This window comes from Nicotiana tomentosiformis, chromosome 6 (genome assembly GCF_000390325.3).
Source record: "Nicotiana tomentosiformis chromosome 6, ASM39032v3, whole genome shotgun sequence".
Lineage (NCBI taxonomy): Eukaryota > Viridiplantae > Streptophyta > Magnoliopsida > Solanales > Solanaceae > Nicotiana > Nicotiana tomentosiformis.
Window position 1 is genome coordinate 135,437,809 of NC_090817.1, and position 21,726 is coordinate 135,459,534.

General features: G+C 34.0%; 4 protein-coding genes across 9 annotated transcripts; 2 read left to right on the forward strand and 2 right to left on the reverse strand.

Moving 5' to 3' along the window:
• Window positions 1-679: 679 nt before the first annotated feature.
• On the reverse strand, window positions 680-1,411 carry LOC138894814 (uncharacterized). The gene has a single exon (XM_070179544.1). It carries the CDS (start codon window positions 1,409-1,411, stop codon window positions 680-682), a length of 732 nt encoding a protein of 243 aa, XP_070035645.1.
• Window positions 1,412-8,547: 7,136 nt separating this feature from the next.
• On the forward strand, window positions 8,548-10,469 carry LOC104096048 (uncharacterized). Its single transcript, XM_009602335.4, has 6 exons — window positions 8,548-8,739; window positions 8,878-9,139; window positions 9,259-9,295; window positions 9,699-9,804; window positions 9,885-9,995; window positions 10,124-10,469. Exons 1-6 carry the CDS (start codon window positions 8,548-8,550, stop codon window positions 10,238-10,240), a joined length of 825 nt encoding a protein of 274 aa, XP_009600630.1. The 3' UTR covers window positions 10,241-10,469.
• LOC104093443 (pentatricopeptide repeat-containing protein At5g50990) lies at window positions 9,378-15,503 on the reverse strand. Of its 6 annotated transcripts, none has more exons than XM_070177856.1 (5): window positions 15,274-15,503; window positions 12,532-14,343; window positions 10,655-11,572; window positions 10,430-10,578; window positions 9,378-9,582 (listed from the first exon to the last, which is right to left on the reverse strand). In XM_070177856.1, exons 1-2 carry the CDS (start codon window positions 15,422-15,424, stop codon window positions 12,827-12,829), a joined length of 1,668 nt encoding a protein of 555 aa, XP_070033957.1. In that variant the 5' UTR covers window positions 15,425-15,503; the 3' UTR covers window positions 9,378-9,582; window positions 10,430-10,578; window positions 10,655-11,572; window positions 12,532-12,826. The 6 variants fall into 6 exon arrangements, with proteins under 6 accessions (XP_070033957.1, XP_070033958.1, XP_070033961.1 ...); XM_070177857.1 differs by lacking the exon at window positions 9,378-9,582 and having other exon boundaries at window positions 9,915-10,578; window positions 10,655-10,983; window positions 11,490-11,572; XM_070177860.1 differs by lacking the exon at window positions 9,378-9,582 and adding an exon at window positions 14,872-15,045 and having other exon boundaries at window positions 9,915-10,578.
• A 1,198-nt stretch (window positions 15,504-16,701) lies between these two features.
• Window positions 16,702-21,726, forward strand: LOC104093442 (mitochondrial import inner membrane translocase subunit PAM16 like 2-like). The gene is made up of 5 exons (XM_009599188.4): window positions 16,702-16,878; window positions 17,853-17,921; window positions 20,585-20,672; window positions 21,052-21,182; window positions 21,283-21,726. The coding sequence occupies exons 2-5, from the start codon at window positions 17,919-17,921 to the stop codon at window positions 21,403-21,405; spliced, it is 345 nt and encodes a 114-aa protein (XP_009597483.1). The 5' UTR covers window positions 16,702-16,878; window positions 17,853-17,918; the 3' UTR covers window positions 21,406-21,726.

A 21,726-nucleotide genomic window follows, 5' to 3' on the forward strand; every position in this document is an offset into this window, starting at 1 on the left:
TTTCAAGTCAACTACAACTACCATTAAATCATCTCTTTCATGTTCTACACTAGCAATTTTTTCTATTAGAACCCCCTTCTCATTTTTCAGATTTTCTATAATTTCCTTCATGTCAACTACACAAACCACCAAGTCATCTCTAGTCTTCTCAGCATCTCCTAACTCTATGGTCAAGGCATCCTTATCACTCACAAGACTATGATATGAATCAATCAAGACATTAGCTAATGACATGAGTTTCTTGGGAGAGTAGGATTTCAGATTCCTCTGAACATCCCTAAAGTTTACCTCATCATTGTCATCATCTTCATCATCATCTGACTGAGCCATCAAAGCAAATATTGAGTCATATTCATTTGCTTCATTTTCAACTGCCATCATGGAACTATCACCTGCATCATTTTCTTCTTCTGATTTACTGGAGGAGTCTCCCCATGCTGCAAGAGCTTGCTTCACAACATTTGTCAGGAACAGGGTTCCTCTTGGCTGCTTTATCAGAGTTGTGCTTGAAATGCTCTTGCTTCAGAAGAGGAAAGTCCTTGACGAAATGCCCTGGCTTTCCACACTTATGACAGAGGTCATAATTCTTTGGTTTGCTGGAACTGCCTCTCTTTGGTATACCTCCATTTCTTCGAACCATTTTCTGAAACCTTCTGGTAAGGTATGCCATGTCACTATCCTACTCACTCGAATCATTGTTTTCAGCTTTGAGTACCAGGTTCTTCTCCTTCTTTGGTTCTCTTCTTTCACTGTCCTTCATTCTCTTCATCTCATAGGTTTTCAGATTCCCAACTAGCTCGTCCATAGTCAATGTCTGCAAATCCTTGGCTTCAGTGATAACATTTACCTTACTTTCCCAGGAGCTGGGTAAAACGCTAAGAACTTTCCTCACCAGCTTGTTCCTAGGAATGATTTCTCCAAGAGAGTGTAGCTCATTTATAATGGAAGTGAATCGAGTATGCATCTCTTGAATGAATTCATCATCCTTCATTCTAAAGAGCTCATACTCACTGGTGAGCATATCGATCTTGGACTGCTTTACTTGAGTAGTTCCTTCATGTGTCGTTCGTAAAGCTTCCCATATCTCCTTGGCAGACTGACATGCTGAAATCCTGTTATATTCACCAGATCCTATACCACACACCAAAATCTTTTTGGCGCGAAAGTTCTTCTCTGCAGCTTTCCTATCAGCGTCATTGTACTCCTTCCTGGTTTTCGGCACCATTACAACAGGTTCTCCTACCTTCTTTGTTTGGACATATGGACCATCAAAAATAACATCCCATAACTCGGAGTCTTCTGCCATTATAAAGTCATGCATTCGAGTCTTCCACCACCCATAGTATTTGCCATTGAATCTTGGGGGCCTGTAAGTTGATTGTCCTTCCTCGAAGTTTGGTGGAGCAGCCATGGTGAGAATCCTCTCTAGGTGTTAACCTTTTAGAAAGAACCTTCTCTGATGACAATTGATAGAATGTATGAGTCCACCAAACTGTATAGAGACCTGGTCCTATACCAGTTCCCACGGAAATAGCTAATGAACCAGTAAGTAAATGACATGAGAGATTTTTACGTGGAAAAATCCCTACTCAAGGGGATAAAAAATCACGACCTATACTGGTAGGATTTCAACTTCACTACTGAGCAATCTTTAGATTACAACCTATTGCAACCTAGGAATTAAACTCTTAATCCCTCACTAACTTGCAAAACACCCATTACAAGCCACTTTGCAATACACCTATTACAAAGACTTCAACTCATGACTAACTCTAGTCACGACACAAGCTCTACGGGCTTGTGGTTTTTGAGGTTCCTAATTTAAGCTTCTAGATAAGCAAAGTAAGAATTAAAATAAATAGCAAATACAAAGATACAACTCAACTAAGGACATACAAAAAACTTATTATGGAATTGGTCCGTAGTAGTGTTGCACTTTGTTCTTGATGCACTTGTGACTTTAATGCTGGATAATCAGATCTTGAATGCTTTGGTGAATATCACAAGTGTTCAAGTGATGTTTTGTTGTAATGCTTCTTGTTAATATCCTTTGAATGACATCACTTATATGATATAAACACTTGGTTGGTAAAAAGCCTTCCCAATGGGAAGTGACTGCTGCACTGTTTCTGCACTGTAGCATTTACAGTGCAGGCAGTCACTTTCCAATTATAGAGTTGACTTCGTACTGCTGTCAGAGAAACTCAAAGGGATCAGGTCCCTGAGTTGACTCTTTTTTGTCTGAAGTTATACATCACACATTAGCTTGAGTTTGTTGATAGAGATATATACCAAGTGTACATCAGGTCATTTATTTGATTCTTAACAATAAGTTTGTTAGATTATCAAAACATAATTCTAAGATACTTTAAACCCTGACTTTGTTGTTGGAATTCTAGTGACAGGCTTCGCGAGGCCGTTTCGGTTTATTCATAGCTGAGCATTATTTGGGAAGTTAAAGCTATCGTCTTGCAACAATGACTCGTTTTTTGTAGGAAAAAAAGGGGTAAGAGAGATCTGATACATATACATAAATGAAAAAACATTAAATCCCGTACTAATTTTTTATTAAACTATTCTCGGGGTACGCGCGTTGCGCGTGTACCCATATTAATGAGTATTAAACTTTAAAAATTAACATAAATATTATATTTAATACTAATGTGTTTGAAAGTATAAATTCCTACTACTACTAATAATAATAATAATTGGTGGTCTTATTTATCTAACTCAATAAGAAAAACTCAATGCACACCTTAAAACTAAAATTCCTAATTTGATGAACTTCGTAATTTCTTAAGAACTAAAATTAATAGAAGGAAAAGATAAAGTGAGATAGAAAAATCACGTACCATCTTTTAAAACTAAACTTCCTTAAAATATTTACGATGAAGAATGTGAAATAGTACCAAAAAAATTCTACAATGATTATTTTTTGTGAGACAAGGAGAATTATTTACCAGAATTAATGAAACTAATAAAATTCTGACCTGATGCAATAACGATAATTTCTAATATTTAATTCTTAAATAACACAATTTAAAATCATGTAATATATATAATACATTCAATTAAAAGTCGGATTTATTTTTTTCCTACGAAATATGAGGAACTTGAGCTGACATAACAACTAGTAATCTAAATATAAAACATAGTGTAAACATTATCTTGAATTAATAAGATTTTTATTTGGTATGATCAATTATAATGCCTAATCAATTTTCTGTTACGAAATACATAACTCTAACGACCAACACAAAAATTATAAATAATTAAATTTTAAATTGATAATCGTACGGGAGACATTGTTAGCAAAAAATCACAACCAATAGCTTTTTAATTTGCAATTATGTGTGAAAAATACACCACCGTCTATTATTGCATAACTTCAAGAATAACTTGAAGGTTAGAAAATTTACCTTGAACCACAAACAAGTTTACCTCCTCATAAGTGACAGTATTTAGTGATACTGTCAAAAAGTTTATGATGAAGAATATGAAATGTTCTCTTCTTTTATATATATATATATATATATATATATATATATATATATATATATATATATATATATATATATATAATGTTCAAGGCCTCCTTATTTTTACATGATTTTAGTTTTAAAGTTCAAGATTGAAGAAGGAATTGTCCTTCTAGGACAATTTAGCTAGATAAAAGAATCCTAAACATAACATTACATTAACTGATGTGATACTATTTGTGTGAATCGACCTTTTTAATGAAAACAAGCTAAAGTTTTGTATTTCGACAATTATGATTTCTCACAAAACAATAATATATTTTACCACAAACAAATACATGTGGTAAGTCTAATTTGAAATTAGATTAGGCACGTAGGACATTACACATTAAAACAAAAAGATGTAAGGAATTATAGTTTTGTTACATAATTTAAATAAGAAAAATTTTATATAAGGTAAATTTTAATGAATTTGAAAGTCCTAAATATTAAAAATTTCTACATATTTCAAATAAGGAAAGACTTAATAACTAAAATTTTAGTTGATTTTAATGTCCTATGTATTAGGAAGATAACTTAAATTACAATTATATTTAATGTAAAATCTATTTTTAAAGGGTAAAAAAGGCGAACGATATTTCGTTAAGTGGCTTAGTGCTTTTAATATAGTACTAGTCTTAGGGTACGCGCGTTGCGCGTGTACCCTACTATCAGTGAGTACAAAATTTTAAAAATTACACAAATATTATTAAATAATATGTTTTAGCTACTAAATATAAATTATAATATAGTATAAGTTCCTGAAATAATGTATGCCAATTCTATTTAGTTAACTCGTTAAAAGAAAAAATTACGCCATATATAAATCACCAAATGCTGTATTTATAACTTTTCCATATGTGCTGAATAAACCGCCAGAGAGAAGCACAAGGTGTTGATGTATATTCTATGTTATTTACAATAATATTTCAACTCTTATATAACTTTTACGCTTCTCTAAGAAAATAATTTGAAAAGGCAAGCTCTAATATTGCAAGCCTGTAAGAGAAATTATTGAGTTTGAGGACAATTCAAGCTTATCAAACTCATGATGGTTATGAAAGAGTCCTAATTGATGTAGGGTTCAATTAAAAACTTGATTAATATTTATTTTTCTTCTTGTAAGGTTTTACTTTAGTATGAGGATGGAGAGTAGTGGCAGAAAGCCGAGAGCAAGAGAATTCAATTTCTTGTGATTTTTGGATTTGCCTCCAACTTACCACAGTTGTGCGATTATATATATTTTTAGATTAATTAGCAGAATATACTTGAGGTAAAGAAATTAATTTATAGAAGATTGTAACAATAATCTCTTCATCTACTCTAAAATTAGGTACTCGAACTTGATGTATTACGTTAAGTGTCTTATCATGAGAATTTTTAAGATGTGAAAGTTTAATTAATGAGTATGGTTATGCTGAAAAATTGGAGAAATTATACCTAATAATATCTATTAAAATGAGTTTATATTTTTCACACATAATATTATATGATTGAAGAGTAAAAACGCCGTGTGACTTAAAATTGGCTATTTGAGCTATTAATTTTTTTACTTTGGTTCATCCCACTTTTGTTTTTGGGGTAAATGCATTGAGAAAGAAGCATGAAATTTTACCTTAAAGTACAACATTTCTCAAATAATATGATTGTGTGTTTTTCTTCAAAATCGATATGTATATAACAAACTATTTGATTCTACCTTAACCAATTTATTTTTATTTTTATAAATACTATTTTTGATGTAATAAATTCTTTATTTTTTCTTCTTTGTGGTCATGATTAATATATTAGTTTTTTTTGTCTAAATATATTCATATTTATTATTATCAGTGTTGGTGACTTACCTCAGTAAAGCTTTCGTTGCCTACAACTTATTCATAATCTGGTGTGGCAATATAAATAAATGCCATATCTATTTTTCGTTTCTTAGTTTGTCTTTATGTCCTCTTTGATAACTCTTGAAACCAATAGTCAAATATTTTTTTTATTTTTTTATTGATATTCTAGCTTTTCTCTGCCTGCTTTCCAATAAATGATTATCAATTTCCTGTTACAAACAGATGCTTACTATCTTTTTTCAGCAATGATTACTATTCCGAAAATTAATGATAGACACTAAATTTTAAAAATAGAAAAAATATACAATTTAATAACCAAGCTTTTAAATAAATATTTACTGTTTGAAATTTTGATTAAAATACAAAGGACAAATGATACGAAAATTGTTGTGGAGTTTCCTCGTAGGAAAACAAAACTTTCCTTATACTTTTAATAGTTAGTATATAGATTATTTTATGGCTTAGTTGATGGGTTGAGACTATTTTGTTTTTTCTTCTCTTTGTAACGAACTTTAAACTCCTTATAATTTTAAATATTAAAACTTCTTACTTAATTCAATTAAGGAAGATTTAAAAAAAAATAGTTATAAGGAAAATAATTAAATGACTATTCCTAATTAGTAGAAAATTTATTAAATGCTACTCCTAAATATTAGGAAAATTAATTGAATGACTATTTTGTCCAATGGGAACTCTATTTTAAAAGGGTAAAAAAGACGAACGACATTTCACTAAGGGCCTTCGTGCTTTTAATATAGTATAAATAAATAAATATAAATATAGATAAGAGAATGCGGATATAACTACTTAAAAGAGTACTAGTAAATTGGTTAGTTTGCCCAATATTTTCTTAATTTGCCGACATAGAATTGCTACAAGTAAAGTGAATTAAGAGAGAGAAATCTATTGTTTGAAACTACAAGAAACATAATTGTGACACCTAATCCTCAACCACTAAACTGTGCTTTTGGGTTGTGTTAAGGGAATTCAAAATATAATATATAGAGATAAAAAATAAATTTTGCCTTATATATATACAAAGTAATTTTTCCTTCCGCCCCCAAATCCGTCAGTAACTATACTTCAATATACTTATTTTATCTTACTGATAGATTATATACAAATATATATACTAGGGTAAAGGTCCAAATATGCTCTTGTACTATACGAAATTGAGCACATTTGGCCTTCGTTAATACTTTAGCTCAAATATGCCCTTACCGTCACATAGTTGGTCCATATATGCCCTTAGAGTTACACAGTTGGCCCATATATGTCCTTTTCGAAACGGAATTCACCAAAACTAATTAGCTCTTTCGTTAATTGTATTAAAATATATTACAAACACTATTTCCTTTTTATTAGTACTTTTTTTTTTTTACCTTTCTCTTCTTTCTTTTTTTTCTTTTCTTCTCTTTTTTTTTTCTTTTTCTTTCTCCCTTATCCGTTTCCTCCATTACTGATGTCTTCTCCATTTTCGTCACCAATTTCACTTGACAAAACTCATGAATTCCAATTACTAAGAAAATTCTCCCATAAGGTAATCAAGTTCCAATTTCACTAGCCCTCTAAATAAACGAAATTAAATTATTCCAAAAATTATGGTTTAAAGTTTAAAATAATAAAAACATCTCAACCTTTAACAATACTTAAAAGATCAAAATATTTAAATTGTTTCCAGAAAGATAATTTAATAATTAAAAGTCTAGAGTTCAAGTTGTAGTGTTATAAATTTGAGTTGTTAGTCTTTTTTTTATCTTTTTTCAGCTGGACATTTTCTATTTTTTTTATTAACTATGTAAATTAGGGGTGTACATGGAACGGGTTGGTTCGGTTTTTATCAAAACCGAACCAAACCAATTATATCGGTTTGGATTGTTCGGTTTTGTTGGATTGTTCGGATTTTTTGTTACATAAATATTATTTCAATCTTACTTTGTTAAATATTTTAGAACTAAATATATGTTCAATAAAAATTAAAAAATTGACAAACATATGATCTATTAAAATATTCTTATGCGAAAATTTTCTTAGTAATTAGAATTCATGAGTTTTGTCAAGTGAAATTGGTGACGAAAATGGAGAAGACATTTGTAATGGAGGAAATTGGATAAGGGAGAAAGAAAAGGGGGAAAAAAGAGAAAAAAAGAAAAAAGAAGAAAGAAAAGAGATAGGTAAAGAAAAAAAATACTAATAAAAAGGAAATAGTGTTTGTAATACACTTTAATATAATTAACGAAAGAGTTAATTAGTTTGGGTGAATTCCGTTTCAAAAAGGGCATATATGAGCCATCTGTGTAATTCTAAGGGCATATATAGACCAAACATGTGACGGTAAGGGCATATTTGAGATAAAGTATTAACAAAGGGCAAATGTGCTCAATTTCGTATAGTACAAGGGCATATTTGGACCTTTTCCGTATATACTATTATACTCCAAAGAAAAACTTTAATGGAAAACTGGAAGGGAACCACTATAATAAATGATGCTGATTATATATACAATAAATGCTTAGGGGTCCATGAAGTCACCATTAGCCTCCTATCAATTAATGAGGAAGATAAGTAGCTCAACTCCCAGAAATCTGTAACCAAATGGTGAAACCATCAAATCCTACACAACATTTATGAACGCTGCATTTATGATTTTATACGGCGTGATCGTGTTTGATGTGTATACCAGCTTGAATGCTAGAGCGATCTACACCACAATTTCTTTTTTGGTTAAAAGTGGTCTTTGATATGTCATCTTTTCTTATAAAGATGTTGTCCGGTCGGTTCAGTTTGCATGCACTTCGATTATTTCATCATGACCTTCGAGCAACACCAATATTCGATAACTAAGTCTACCACAGCTTAGACAAAATGACGACAAAATGACTCAGTCTCTCGTGGTTCTCACCCATTTTATTTAGTGTAAGCTTTTGTTTTCTCACTAGTCATGTCAAGTTAATTTATATATAGTCTTCCTCTCAATTTCAACTCATCAGTCGGTCAAATACACCTATCACGGTCAATTGCTTTTAATACATTTCTTTCAAAGACTTGATTTTTCTAACATCCCCATCTTCCTCTTATTTTCTTTCTTGAACTTGGCTATAAGAGGAAATTAGTTACCTTGAAAGTGGGGGTTAAATCTTCTGCTTTCCATTCCTTTTCTCCCACTAATTACAAGTGCAAGGAAGAAACTGATGGAGGGGAAGGCAGAAGCAACAGCAATGGAGCCAAACAATGATGTAATTCTTTCTGAACACAGACTGAAGCAGGAATCAATAGTAAAAGAAGAGATTCAAGTGCAATGCAACGACACAATTACTGAACAAGAGAATTACAAAATTGAACTGATGAGAGCTGTTGTTGAAAAGAAAGATCCTTCTTCCAAGGTATTACTATACTATTTCCCGCAGCATTGCAGCATTTCTCTCTCTTTCTACTATCCTTGTTAGCTTTCTTTTTTCCTATTGGAGAAAAAGATCAAGACTTTTTATCAAAACTAAAAGGATTTTGTTGCTTGTTTCCAGGAAGTGGATGAATATGCATTAAGAAGGTTTCTTCGAGCTCGAGATCTTGACGTAGAAAAAGCATCAGCAATGTTCTTGAAATACCTTAAATGGAGGCAAAGCTTTGTACCAAAAGGATCCATTTCAGTGTGTGAGATACCAAACGAGATAGCACAGAACAAGATGTTCATGCAAGGCGTAGACAAACAAGGACGTCCTATTGCTGTAGTTTTTGGTGGCAGGCATATTCAAAATAAAATAGGAGGTGTTGAAGAGTTCAAACGTACGACTTTCCTTGTACCTTTTTATCTAATTTCACTTGGCCTACTGCCTCGTGGTCAGTGAAGATGGCTTTTGAACCAGTCAATTTCTCACACTCAAAGTTTTTCTTTGATTCCTCAGGTTTTATAGTCTTCGCTCTAGACAAACTGTGCGCAAGGTACAGTAATTTAAACAATACTAGTAGCTTTGTTTCTTTCCTTTTTCCTTTCCAAAATCAGTTGAAAACATCAGCAACAAACTTCACCAATGGCGGAGCCAGGATTTTCATTAAGGGGAGTCAAAATATAAAGAAATAAACTAACCAAGAAGTCAAGGGGTGTCATTATATAGTATATATTTTAAAAACAAATTACCGAGCTATACAGTGTAATTTTCTGGCGAAGGGTGTCGGTTGACACCCCTTTGGTGTATGTGGCTCCACCACTGAACTCCACCATGGAAGACCTGTTTTCCAAAAAACAAATTATTGAGTACTAGAATATTACTATTCAAAAAGAGTGGAATAGTTATTGAGAATGAAAAAACACATCATAAATAATGGGGTTTTATTGATGAATCAGGACCTCACCAGGAAGAGAGAAGTTCGTGATAATCGGAGATCTCCAAGGTTTTGGCTACTCAAACAGTGATGTTCGTGCCTATCTTGCGGCTCTATCTATCGTACAGGTTTAGTTAACTTCATTCTTTCCTAGGAATAGAAGCTTACCCTATTCTAGTCCTTAATCTAAAAGACATCCATTTTGCAGGATTGTTACCCAGAAAGACTCGGAAAAGTACTTCTTGTTAATGCCCCCTACTTATTTTGCACATTATGGAAGATGTTGTATCCTTTCATAGACAATAACACCAAGAAAAAGGTGAGGTTCTAATCTTTCTATTTTGCATAAAAGGTAGATAAACCAATGCTAGAGCTCAGTCATGCGCATGACTGTTGACTATAACTTGTATCACATCATCTTCACCAAACTAATTTCCATATTCACAGATCATGTTTGTGGAAAGCAAACGACTTAGAGCAACCTTACTTCAAGATATCGATGAAAGCCAGCTTCCGGAGGCTTATGGAGGCAAAATGCCATTAGTTCCTATACAGGACGCCTAAGCAAGTAATTGCACTATGCCTTTAGCTCACTCGAGAAGTTTCAACCTGATCGAGTTGACAATGCTCTCTTCTAATAGCTGTGAGGGGGAAAAAATAGCTATGAGGAACAATATTGCAAATATACATTCTACATTTATATGCGTTTCTAAATATTCAGCTTCTACATAAAAAGTATGTATTGTTGTCCACCTGATCTTCTAGTTCATTGGCTTTCTTTTGATGTTTTCAACTTCCACTCCATCAAACATTTTGACAAGACAAACTGGATAGCTGCCATCTTCGGTGGATGCGCTCATTCACTAAAAGGCGGATAGGGCACTGAGCTCTCGATCTCAATTCTGCAACAAGTGGAAAAGAGTTATAACTGAGTTCAATCAAATCGTTTTTATATTTTGCAGCGGTTAAATGCATTACCTTTTTATTTTTTTTTGGCTATTCTGTTGAGGTAAGATACACCCACTGTATAGCTCATGACATTTCCATAGATGAGTTACTTGCAAATATAGTCATACTACTACAGTTAAAGTTGAGCATACTTGAAGAGAAACTGCATTGAGCATGAGCCCAGTGGCTGCAGAAGCAAGAGAACCTTAAAAGCAGCTACCTCCTAGCATTTTGTGTGTGTTTCCTTTAGCCTGCAACATCTCTAATTCCATGCTCACCCTCAGAGCCTTCTCTTTTACAGGTGAAGGGCAAAAGTCTAAGGTTAAATTAGCACATAGAGATTTGGGCAACTTCTTGACCTGATTAATGAGTATTCTTTAAGTAAGCCAAACAGTACCACTTCATACTAACAACGCGTTATAGTGAAAATTCACCAGAGAAACATCTTTTTAGTTGTTATACACCTAAATTAATATACAAAAATGTCCCCATTCTAACAGTTTAAATCTTTAGATAAGGCAGTTCATATAATAAAACATTAATCGTACTACACAGAGGTCTTGGCTTCAAGTTCCATCACCACCCAACAAAGAAAATATTTCCATGCGCATAGCTCAAGAAAAAGAATCACAGCAGCACATGAGATGACATGCAGTAAACCTGAAATAAATAAATTAAAGTATTTCCTTTCTATTAGTTTAAACTTTCAAATGCGGCATTCACACAATTCAACAGTAGTCCTATGGTATTCAATAGAAAGAGGCAGGGCAATTGTAATTATATTGCCTATTAAATACTTGAATTGGTAGGGAGTTTGATCATATACTTCCGGAATTTGATTTCCAATGTAAAAGAAGAGAACTACCACAAACATGTCCAGCAATGCAGAACCATCTTTTATCTGAGAAACTTACAACGCCTTCGCTGCATCATCGGAAAACTTGCATTCTGTAAACAAATGCAATAAATTCTCTGATAATCAATTAAAGTAAAGGAAAATATTGTTTATGCTTTTCTCTTTTTCCCCTTTTAATGGGATGAGGGTGGGGTTCATACAATATCTTTGACAAAAGATAACAAATATTTGACTTCTCACATACAATAAGATGAAGCATAACTGATATTACCATTAATTTACCCTAGTTCTCTCTCTCTCTCTCTCTCACACACAAAAAAAAATTAAAAAAAAAAAAAAAAATATATATATATATATATATATATATATATATATATATATATATATATCGTGTAGACTCGTTTTTTTTTTTTTTTTTTGTGTGTGTGTGTATAAGATTAAATGCAATCTAAAGTGAAGCTTAAGAAGATTGGACTATTAGAGAAGCTATTACAGAAGTTTACGTCACAATCCAAAATGTTTGACTACCCTTGACACCTAAAAAATTACAGGTGGAAATTAGATTCAACAGTCACATGTCTTGCAACTTTCTTCTCTTGAAGAAACGATTACATGAATGTGCCCTTTTTTCATAAGTAGATTTTTTCATGTATCTACTGGAAGTTTTCTCTGGAACAACAAAAGCCACTATCCTCCCCCGTCCAAGAAATTCATAAGGTCAAGAGTACTGCACTGCCTGCAATGAAGCTTTTCGTCCACTATATATATAAATTATGTGAACTACTGGTTACTTAAGGCTACTTTTTATTTGATAACAAACTCGAGACTGCAATTTTCTCAAGGTAATTTAACTTTTTCCATATTCAATTTGTCTAAGTTGCCAATCTAATCCAGTTTCCATCCAAAGAGAAAGATTTAAGCAATTACACAATAACAAGATATATCCAGTTTCCATCCAAAGAGAAAGATTCAAACAATTCTGTAGAGACATGATATTCATGAAAGAGAGTGTTCATTCCTCAAAGACCAGAAAATAAACTTAAGAACTCACCTGGATGTAATATTCAGTGAGTTCTTCCATAGACAGGGATGTCTTATAACAAAGCTTGGAGCTGCAGCATATGGAAATAAGCCATTTTGGCACTGATTGTAACCTGATGAGCTTTAAGCCTTTACATAACGAATACTTCAGGATGTCATCATCTAAGTGGTGCTAGTACAAAGAGTGCACACAGCAGATAGGATGCTAGAAACAGGCAAGATAAGAGGCACACGCTTTGAGACATCCACTATAAGTTGTCTACGTCACATCAATTACCAAACTCAATTGTTACGTCAAAGAATCACTACCAGTAATCCCCACAACTACAATAACCATCTACAAAGTGATGAAAGCGGATTCTGTCCCTCACAATGATCTCCCTATTCAACACCTTTGCTACCACTTTCATCCAAGAATGGCAATCTAGACAAGTCCGAAGATTTTTTGAAACTTGAATGCGAGTTCCAGGACTAGATTTTAAGATCCCATAGGCTAATGCCAATTTTTCACTATGGTAACTCAAATTTTCCTCCTTTTCCTCGTCAGAAATGTCCATCAAAACCAACTCAGTCGTGGAACTAAATCCTTCCAATTTGGTTCGATGAATCAATTCCTTCAAAGTTTTATATATTAGTTCGGCTTCAGGGTGTGATCGATCACCTGCCTTGAACTGGTGAACAACATTACCCACTTCAACCCAACTTTTCCCACTACTTTTTCGAACACCTTTCCGTTTCATCACATATCTAACTTTCTCGGCATTATCCCATTTATTAGTAGAACAATAAATGTTTGACAGTAAAACATAATCTCCGCTGCCAAGATGAGATATTTTTGTGCTAGCAAGTTCACCCATCTCAGAGTTTTTGTGAATTCTACAAGCACTGAGAAATGTCCTCCATATGATTATATCAGGTTCTATTGGCATTTCCTTGATCATTGTATAAGCTTCATCAAGCAGTCCAGCTCTGCCTAGCAGATCAACCATCGCTCCATAATGCTCAAGTTGCGGTTGTATCAGATACATACTTTTCATTAGATCAAAATACTTCCGACCCTCTTCAACCAACCCACAATGACTACATGCTGTTAGAAGCCCAATAAAAGTAATACTATCAGGTGAAACATTTTCTGGCCCCATCTGTGAGAGTATCCCAATTGCATCTAAAGCAAGACCATGGATTGCTAATCCATTAATCAGCGCATTCCAGACAGAAACATTCATGTGATCAACACTATCAAAAATTCCTCTAGCTATCTCGATTCTACCACATTTCGAGTACATATCTATCAAAGCAGAAGAAAGAATGTAATTTAGCTCAATCTTTTTCTCAATCATTAAGTGGTGTACCCACTTAGCATGATCAATGGCTCCAAGTCTTGCACATGCAGTAATAACAGACGCAAAACTATATCCATCTGGTTCAACATTAGACCTCAGCATCTTTCTGAAGACACTTAGTGCTTCCTTAAACATGTCAGTTTTGACATAACCTCCAATCAGTGAGTTCCAAGTAACCAAATCCCGGAGGGGAACTTCATTAAATATCGTCTTGGCAACATCAACTGCCCCCATCTTCATAAAACTAGCAATCATTAAATTAGCAGAGACGGCATCAAAATAACTGGTAGGAATTTCATCGAGCAGCTGACGAGCAAGAATGAATTTATCACAAGACACATATGTCACTACCATCAAAGAAATAAGAGATGGATACATTCCATAACCAAGCTTAATAATATTAGCATGTATACCAGCTATAGTTCTCAAATTTGGTGACTTCTTACATCCTTCAAGAATACATAACAGCCTGTGATAATCTGCAAGAAGGAGAAAGTCACCTTTAAGCAGAAAATTTAGATTTTAGTACAAAAATAGTCAGTTACCAAAAGGAAGGAAAAAAGACAAGCTTTCCTATTCATATTTTCGAATCAAACTCGTGAGATTAGTAGTAAAAAGGGATGGAAGAGATCTGTAAATTTAAAAAACCAACAAAATTTACCGCATATGTGAGTAAAACAACAACAACAACCCAACAATAGTACGCAGACCTTATTACTACTCCGGAGAAGTAAAGAGGTTATTTCCGATATGACACTCGGATCAAGAAGACGAAAAGAGACAGTAGATCAGTAAAAGAAACAGAAGCCAATAAGATAATACCAGCAATGAAAGAACCAGAAAATAGAAGAAAAAGTAATAACAACAAACAGTAACAATGGCACGGTACTACGAACACGAGGAAGTGGTATGGACACAACATGAACCACTAGCAGTCCAAGACAAAACACTATCAGACTAGTCTCAAACCCAGAACGAAGTAGAAAAATACCCAACTATCTCCTAACCTTTAACCCTAATGCTCGACCTTCACACTTTACTATCAAGGGCCATGTCCTCGTAAATCTGAAGCTGTGACATGTCCTGCCTGGTCAATACTTCTTAGGCCGCCCCCTGCCTCTCCTCATACCCGTCAAAGCCAGCCGCTCACACCTCCTTACCGCCGCACGTGCCCGAACCATCTATCATATGTGAGTATACATAAAAATAGTTTGTATGCAGATTATTCATATAGTTAACCCAACTAGTTTGGAATTGATACGTGTGTATACGTATAAATAGTTTGTACTTCAGTGGATTTTATTCTCAAAGAAACACACAAAAGAACCAATTTTTGTGATTAGAATATTAGAAAGTCAGTAAATATCTATGGAAACTATCAACATGTAAGAGAGAAGGGTGGTAAAAACCTTGTGAATAATGAGATTCTGGTGGAGAAAAAGAGAGATGTGCCCCTGTGCTAAAGGTAGAGCTGAGATTCTGACGCCACATTGGAAATGAGGAATAATAATAACAATAATAATGTAGTAGTATCCTCCGACTGCGGGCAATTCTCAACATCCTTCAAATTCCCTTCTAATTTTTTTGGCTTATGACTGCATTTTCATGTGCAGAAGGAAATCTCCATTGATGAATTGAAGAGTTTCAAGAATGGCACTACTGGTGTTGGTCCATTTTCGGTAATCAGTATTGGGCCGAAGAATAGTGGTCCGTACGGAAGTTCTAAAAGAGGCCCATTCTATTTGGGTTTGAGTGTGAAGCTATCAGTAGCCTTCAACATTTGCAAAACTAGACAACATATGCCAGTGTATTTTACACACTTACTAGTTATAGCAAGTTAATTAGTACTCCCCCCCACCCCCCACCCCAAAAAAAAAAAAAAGCCTAAGACAAGAATTCACATTACTATAAATATTTACGTATAGTTGAAATTTCGTAATGTAATAGTATTAAAAATTATATTATATTGTTAACGTATAAAACTTAAAACCAATGAGAATTTTGAAGGCGCCAACTATCTTAGACATTAAGGGGTCGTTTTGGTACATGGGATAAGAATAATAATCCCAGGATAAAATTTGGGATTAACTTTATCCCATATTTAGTTTGGGATATTAACTAATTCCGGGATAACTTTTATACTAAAATGGCGAGATTAATTATCCCCATAGAAGGTGGGATAACTAATCCTATGTGATATCCCACCATTATACCAAATGACCCCTAAGAATTAAACAATGAGAGGAACAACATTTAGGGGATTAGAGAATTTGCCTCCCGCTGAACTAGTAAAATAACGAGAAAAGTAGTTTATGAAACAATTGCCTTTTTAGAAATTATTTGTATTGCATGACTTTTTTTTAGGCAACTCTTTAAATCTTGTAAGCTAAATATCATTTTTAAAAGATGATGGATGAGTTTTATTTTTATAGACAAATGTAGCATATTAAATAACGAGGACAAAATCTAAAACGTGGGCTCACACTAAACTAATGTGCTTTTGTACTCACATTTCAAAATTTCGAAAATGAAAAAAAATTAGGGCCAAATTACAAAACTGGTCAGTCCATTGAAACTAATTACATTCGCTAGACGAATAGTATATAAAATATATATTTTTATATATAATAAATATATATACAAAAAATATACTATATTTTTTAGAGCGGCTAAAAATATTCCTTTCTAAAAAAAAATTAATACTGATACTAGTAGAAAAGCAGCACGTAAGAGTAATGGGCCATATTTATTTTCGGGTACTGGGTTATTTTGGCCCTTATTCTTGACCCATCAAGAAATGGGCACCATATTAGAAGTTGATACCGCCTCCGAAATCTAAAGGCTGGCTTAATTCACAAGCCAGCATTTTTTTTTTGCAGAAATAGTCCCTTTTTTTTCTCTCTCAGCTCAGCGCGAGTTTTCTTTTACCTTGTCCCAATACAACTCGTCTCTCTCCTGTGCATTCCAACCAGTGCATCCCCGGCTGCCCTAAATTCACCGTCGCCTTAACGCAGGTTTTGTTTTTTTCTTCTCATCATTGTAACTTCCTGTAATGTTTTCCCCCTTCTTTTACATGTTTTACTGTAGTAAATCTTTTATTTAGCTTTAGGTTGTAAAAATCCCATATATTGAGGAGGAAAAGAAATTGCTATCATGAATCTACTCAATGATTTTTGGTGAATGATGGAAAATTTAACTGCCTGCCGCTATGCAGTTCTAGTATTATTCTGAAGAAAGTAGGATACTTTGTTTATTTTTGTATTTGGTGTTATTAGTTGTTCATATAATTTAAGAGACAAAATTGCAGTTTTTAGTATATAGATTAAGGGGCCGTGTCTATTTGGTTCGCGTAATACCCTAATTTTAACATTTACGTATAAAAATGGTATCTTTTTCTTTTTTCCTTTCGACTATTTCCACGTGGTAACCTTCTATCTCTCACCAACACATGTACCGGGTTAGTATGTCCATCAAGGCTTGGACAATTGGGAAGAAATCACTGTCTGTTTTCGTATAAAAATGTGATTTTTTCTTTGAAGTTGTTAACTTTTGGGTGAAAAAAATTCATGTGTCTTGCAGATGTTAGGCTTTTAACGGCTAAAGCCTGATTTGTTTTTGGTTGTTGTTGATAGAAATAGAACTCATCAATTGACATCAAATCTCTAATATCATAATTAGAAGAAAAAAAGTAGGACAAAAACACATGCCCTCTAGGAAGTAGGTAGCTAAAGAAAATGCAATTTTTCCGTATGAGAAATGTATCAAGTATGATATTCTAGTTTTCTTTCTCATTGGAGACTAACGGAAGTTTCTTTTTATTATTTTCTTTATGAGTACATGTACGCATAGAGAAGTAGTAGCAAGTATAGCAAAGTTCATGTTTTTAACCTCTTTTAACTGTAGATGTACATCTGTTTTACGCAGTTTTTCTTGTTAATATTTTGTTTTTACATAGAAATTTTATTCAAGATGGTTGATCTTATTGTAGGTTACTTGATTCAAAGTTTGTTAGTGTTGCTACACCAGATCGTAACTTATATTCCTGATTTCCATAATGGTAAGTACAATTCACTTAGCTCCAATATTTCCACCGGATCGTGTCTAATTCGCTTTATCTGATTTTCTGACCACGTGCTTAACTTAAATGGATGGTTTGTTAGAATCTCCCCTGGGTGAACTTTATCTTATTTTGAAGCTGATTACTTGACTTATTTGATTCAGTTTTTCTTTCTTTCTCTATATACAGTGGCTAGAATCTGGCATTTTTGTCTGCCACTTCCTTCTTCGGAATGGTAACGGAAAGTCTAGAAAGTCTTCTTTTGGAGATGAATCTGAATTTAATTGGTGTATACATATTACATAGGCTGATTTATGGGCGTCTGTTGCTTTTATAGGACTAAAGAAGAACCAGGAACACTAGCCCCACCCCCCACCCCCCACCCCCAAAAAAATAAAAATAAATTAGGATCCATATCCGAGACGAGATAGTGTTGAAGAAACACACTATATTTGTCATATGGATGGAGACTATAGAGGGGTTGTGCAATGAAACAGAGCTCCAAATTATTTAGTTGGAGGCTTCATTATCGAAGTGGGAAAACGCTTGACAAGAAAGATAAACAAAAACATGCATACAACAAAAGTTATATATTCATGGGGGTGGGGGAGGGGAGAGATAGAGAACTCTCTCCTTTTTATGCTACCAGATGTCTTCACAAAACCTTTATCTTAGTGCCTTGAGATGGAAAACAATGAGAACGAAGATGGAAACTTTTAAGTGCTTGGCGTATGATTAGTAACAGATCAACATGCTTAATTGCTTGACATATACAAGTAACTTGGTATAACATAGTAAATTAGAATGTTGGGATGACAAAACATGTTACTTCAGGTCCTTTAGATGCCGATACTGATTGTACGAAAATAATTGAGATGGGCGGGATGCAAGGTGAGGGACAGGAAAAGTAACGACTGTTGGAGATGGAAGAGGGGAAAAAGGCAGATAGACCGATGTATGGTGAAAGGTGGCTGTGGTTTTTTTTTTCAATTGAAGATTTTTGTATTTGTCTTAACATTCTATGCTTCTGTGTTAGCCGAGGGTCTATCAGAAACAACCTCTCTACTCTTCCAGAGTAGGGGTAAGGTCTGCGTACACACTACCCTCCCCAGACCCCACTTGTGGGATTCCACTGGGTTGTTGTTGTTGTTGTTGTATTCTATGCTTCTGTCAGTATTACCAAATTCCCTTATTAGCTTTCGGAAATTACTCAGAATACTCAGCTATTAATGGGCACAGAGGATAGCTGTGCCATCGAAAATACCTACCAAAGCAAAAGACAAGTATGAAGTATTGTGACCAGTAATGGTATAGTTGAGTGACAAGATGAGTGTCAGAGAATATGAAAGTTAATATGGATGTGTGACTATATAATATTAGATAAAATTAGAAATAATCACATCTGACATAGGATGCTAGTAACACACATAAATGATAAATAAGAAAAGGTCAGCTGAGATGATTTGGCCATATCCTACAAAGAGTTTCAAATTCAGCGGTCATAGACTTGTGACCCCCGGTGACGGGAAGTTCTTAAAACGGTCCAGGTAGACCTAAAATCACATAAAGTGGTATTGTCTCAAAAGACTATAATCTTTTGGAATTCATGTAGATTTAGCTAAGAACACAATGGAAGTAATTACCAACTAGTTGGAATTATGTTGTTGCTAGTTTTGCATTAGGCTAGATGATTGTTAGGATTCCTTTTAGTTTGATAAAAGATTGTTTTGTCATTGTACGGATCTCTAGTTTTAGAGAATTCTTTATTTATTTTAAAAGACAAATTACTGCGTATCGGAATGATATAAGCCCAAATAGAGCAAAGTTGTTATGGCAGATTCATATAGCGGAGTGCAACTGGTGTGGAATTTAGGTGTAGTTATTGTTGTATGGATTCATTCTGGGAGCAACATAGTATGTTTTAGTATAGTACGAGCCCACAGAAACTGAAGATATACATTGAAATAAGTGATGTATATTCATTCCCCACCCCCCGCCGCCCAAAAGAGAAGAGAGAATGTCCCTAGGTTATAGAAAAGAACATGCTGAAATGTGTAGATTTAAGGGGAAGCTTTTGAGACGAAGCAATTATGTTTATCTTCTACATAAAAATGGCGAATATCTTTTATTTCAATAGAAGACGGATGCATTTGAATGTATATAAAGTTGATACTCTGATTAGAATTTCTCAACTCTTTACGCAAGGTTTTGCGCTTGAGCTTTTTGTATTGCATACCTCAATACGCCTATGCTGTTTCAATAATACTTAACTTATCTTGATTTTAAAAAAAAAAAATTGTATGCCCTTGAATGGTTCATGCTAATGCAAATAACATGTCTATTTTTTAATTTCTTTTATAACTATAACACATAACTAATCTATCGTCCATCTCCTGTGAATGGAACTCTGAAATAGCATCAGCTGTTTTTTGTTTTCCAAATAAGCTCCTTTTTAGCCTTTAAAATCTTCCAGAAAACAACATAGATTTTCAATATTTGGTGTTCCTTGGGAAACAAAATGGAAAGCTTAGAGACATCTTTCAGTCCATACACAGCCGTGGATTTTTCCCATGAATGTCCTTTGTAGGTTAACTATAGTAAAAGTATATTTTATACAAAAGGTCGCTTGTTACTTTAACACCTCTCATGTCTTCTCATTGCAGGCTGCAAGAATCCTTGCAAACTTGCTTGTTATGGGTTCTGGAATAATGGTAAGGGCCTTTGCCCAGGCATATCGTCAAGCTCTCGCAAGTAAGTTTCATTGACATACACAGATCTTTTCTTTTGGATAGAAAATAATCTTTTTTTTACATACTATTTGTTTTTGTTTCTTTTTTTTTTTGGGGGGGGGGGGGGTTGCAAATTTGGCTCAAGTTGCTTTTCTATGGTTCTTATCTTTGAGGCACAAGCACAATTTTAATTGAGGGAGAAGCGTAAATGTGAATCTTCCGCCATGTAATGTTGCAAACAAAACCTATTTTGATTCCTTCAAGTTACAATGCCCATAGATTGCAAAAGAATAAATAGAGTATGTGATAGGTTAATTATTCCATTAGATAATGTGCTTGAAGCATTAATATCCCTTGCAATCTTGTGGATTGGTAATCGAACCGTGCTTGGTTAATGGTAGATGCGTCAAAAAATGGTGTTGCTCAAGAAGCAGTACAGAATATTAAAAGAGCAAGCAAAAATATGACCGAGTCAGAGGCTAGGCAAATTCTTGGGGTTGCAGAGCAGTCATCATGGGAAGACGTGTTGCAGGTTTGTCTTTGGTGATTTTGATTTATCATTTACCCCATGGTAATGTTTTTGTGCATCGACACTTGAAAGTGCTTAATTTGTTTCTTCATCTTGTCTGCAGAGATATGATAACTTGTTTGAGAGGAATGCTAAGAATGGAAGTTTTTATCTTCAATCAAAGGTTCATAGAGCCAAAGAATGTTTAGAATCACTTTACCAGAATAAAGCACAGGGCCCAAACTAGTTGTTCTTCCTTTGAAGTTCTCGCCGCATTGCTGCTGAGAAATTTTGAGCAGAAGAGAATTGTGCCCGACCACCAGATGTTTTCCTACAATGTTACATATGTATTTGATCCTCAATTTTGGCCCCAGGGAGAGAAGCATTTTAATTAATTACTGGTGTAGTTTGCATCACTCTGCCTTTTCTGTCATTTTGCTTAGAAAGCACTCGCCATGTTTCGTGCGCTTGTGTGGTACCTGCAGATTTGAAGGAAGAGTAATTATGAAATTGAAAATCTGGAGTGACATCTCTTATTTCTTACGAAATGAAATAAATTGTGTGTAAA

Excerpts from the sequence above, each read along its gene's own strand:
- LOC138894814 (XM_070179544.1), bottom strand. The coding sequence starts at position 1,411 with ATGGCTGCTCCACCAAACTTCGAGGAAGGACAATCAACTTACAGGCCC.
- LOC104096048 (XM_009602335.4), top strand. The coding sequence starts at position 8,548 with ATGGAGGGGAAGGCAGAAGCAACAGCAATGGAGCCAAACAATGATGTA. Across the intron at positions 9,140-9,258 it reads AGGTGTTGAAGAGTTCAAAC|GTTTTATAGTCTTCGCTCTA; the intron begins GTACGACTTTCC and ends TTGATTCCTCAG. Across the intron at positions 9,296-9,698 it reads CTAGACAAACTGTGCGCAAG|GACCTCACCAGGAAGAGAGA; the intron begins GTACAGTAATTT and ends TTGATGAATCAG.
- LOC104093443 (XM_070177856.1), bottom strand. The coding sequence starts at position 15,424 with ATGTTGAGAATTGCCCGCAGTCGGAGGATACTACTACATTATTATTGT. Across the intron at positions 14,344-15,273 it reads AGAATCTCATTATTCACAAG|ATTATCACAGGCTGTTATGT; the intron begins GTTTTTACCACC and ends TCCTTCTTGCAG.
- LOC104093442 (XM_009599188.4), top strand. Across the intron at positions 20,673-21,051 it reads ATATCGTCAAGCTCTCGCAA|ATGCGTCAAAAAATGGTGTT; the intron begins GTAAGTTTCATT and ends GGTTAATGGTAG. Across the intron at positions 21,183-21,282 it reads CATGGGAAGACGTGTTGCAG|AGATATGATAACTTGTTTGA; the intron begins GTTTGTCTTTGG and ends TCTTGTCTGCAG.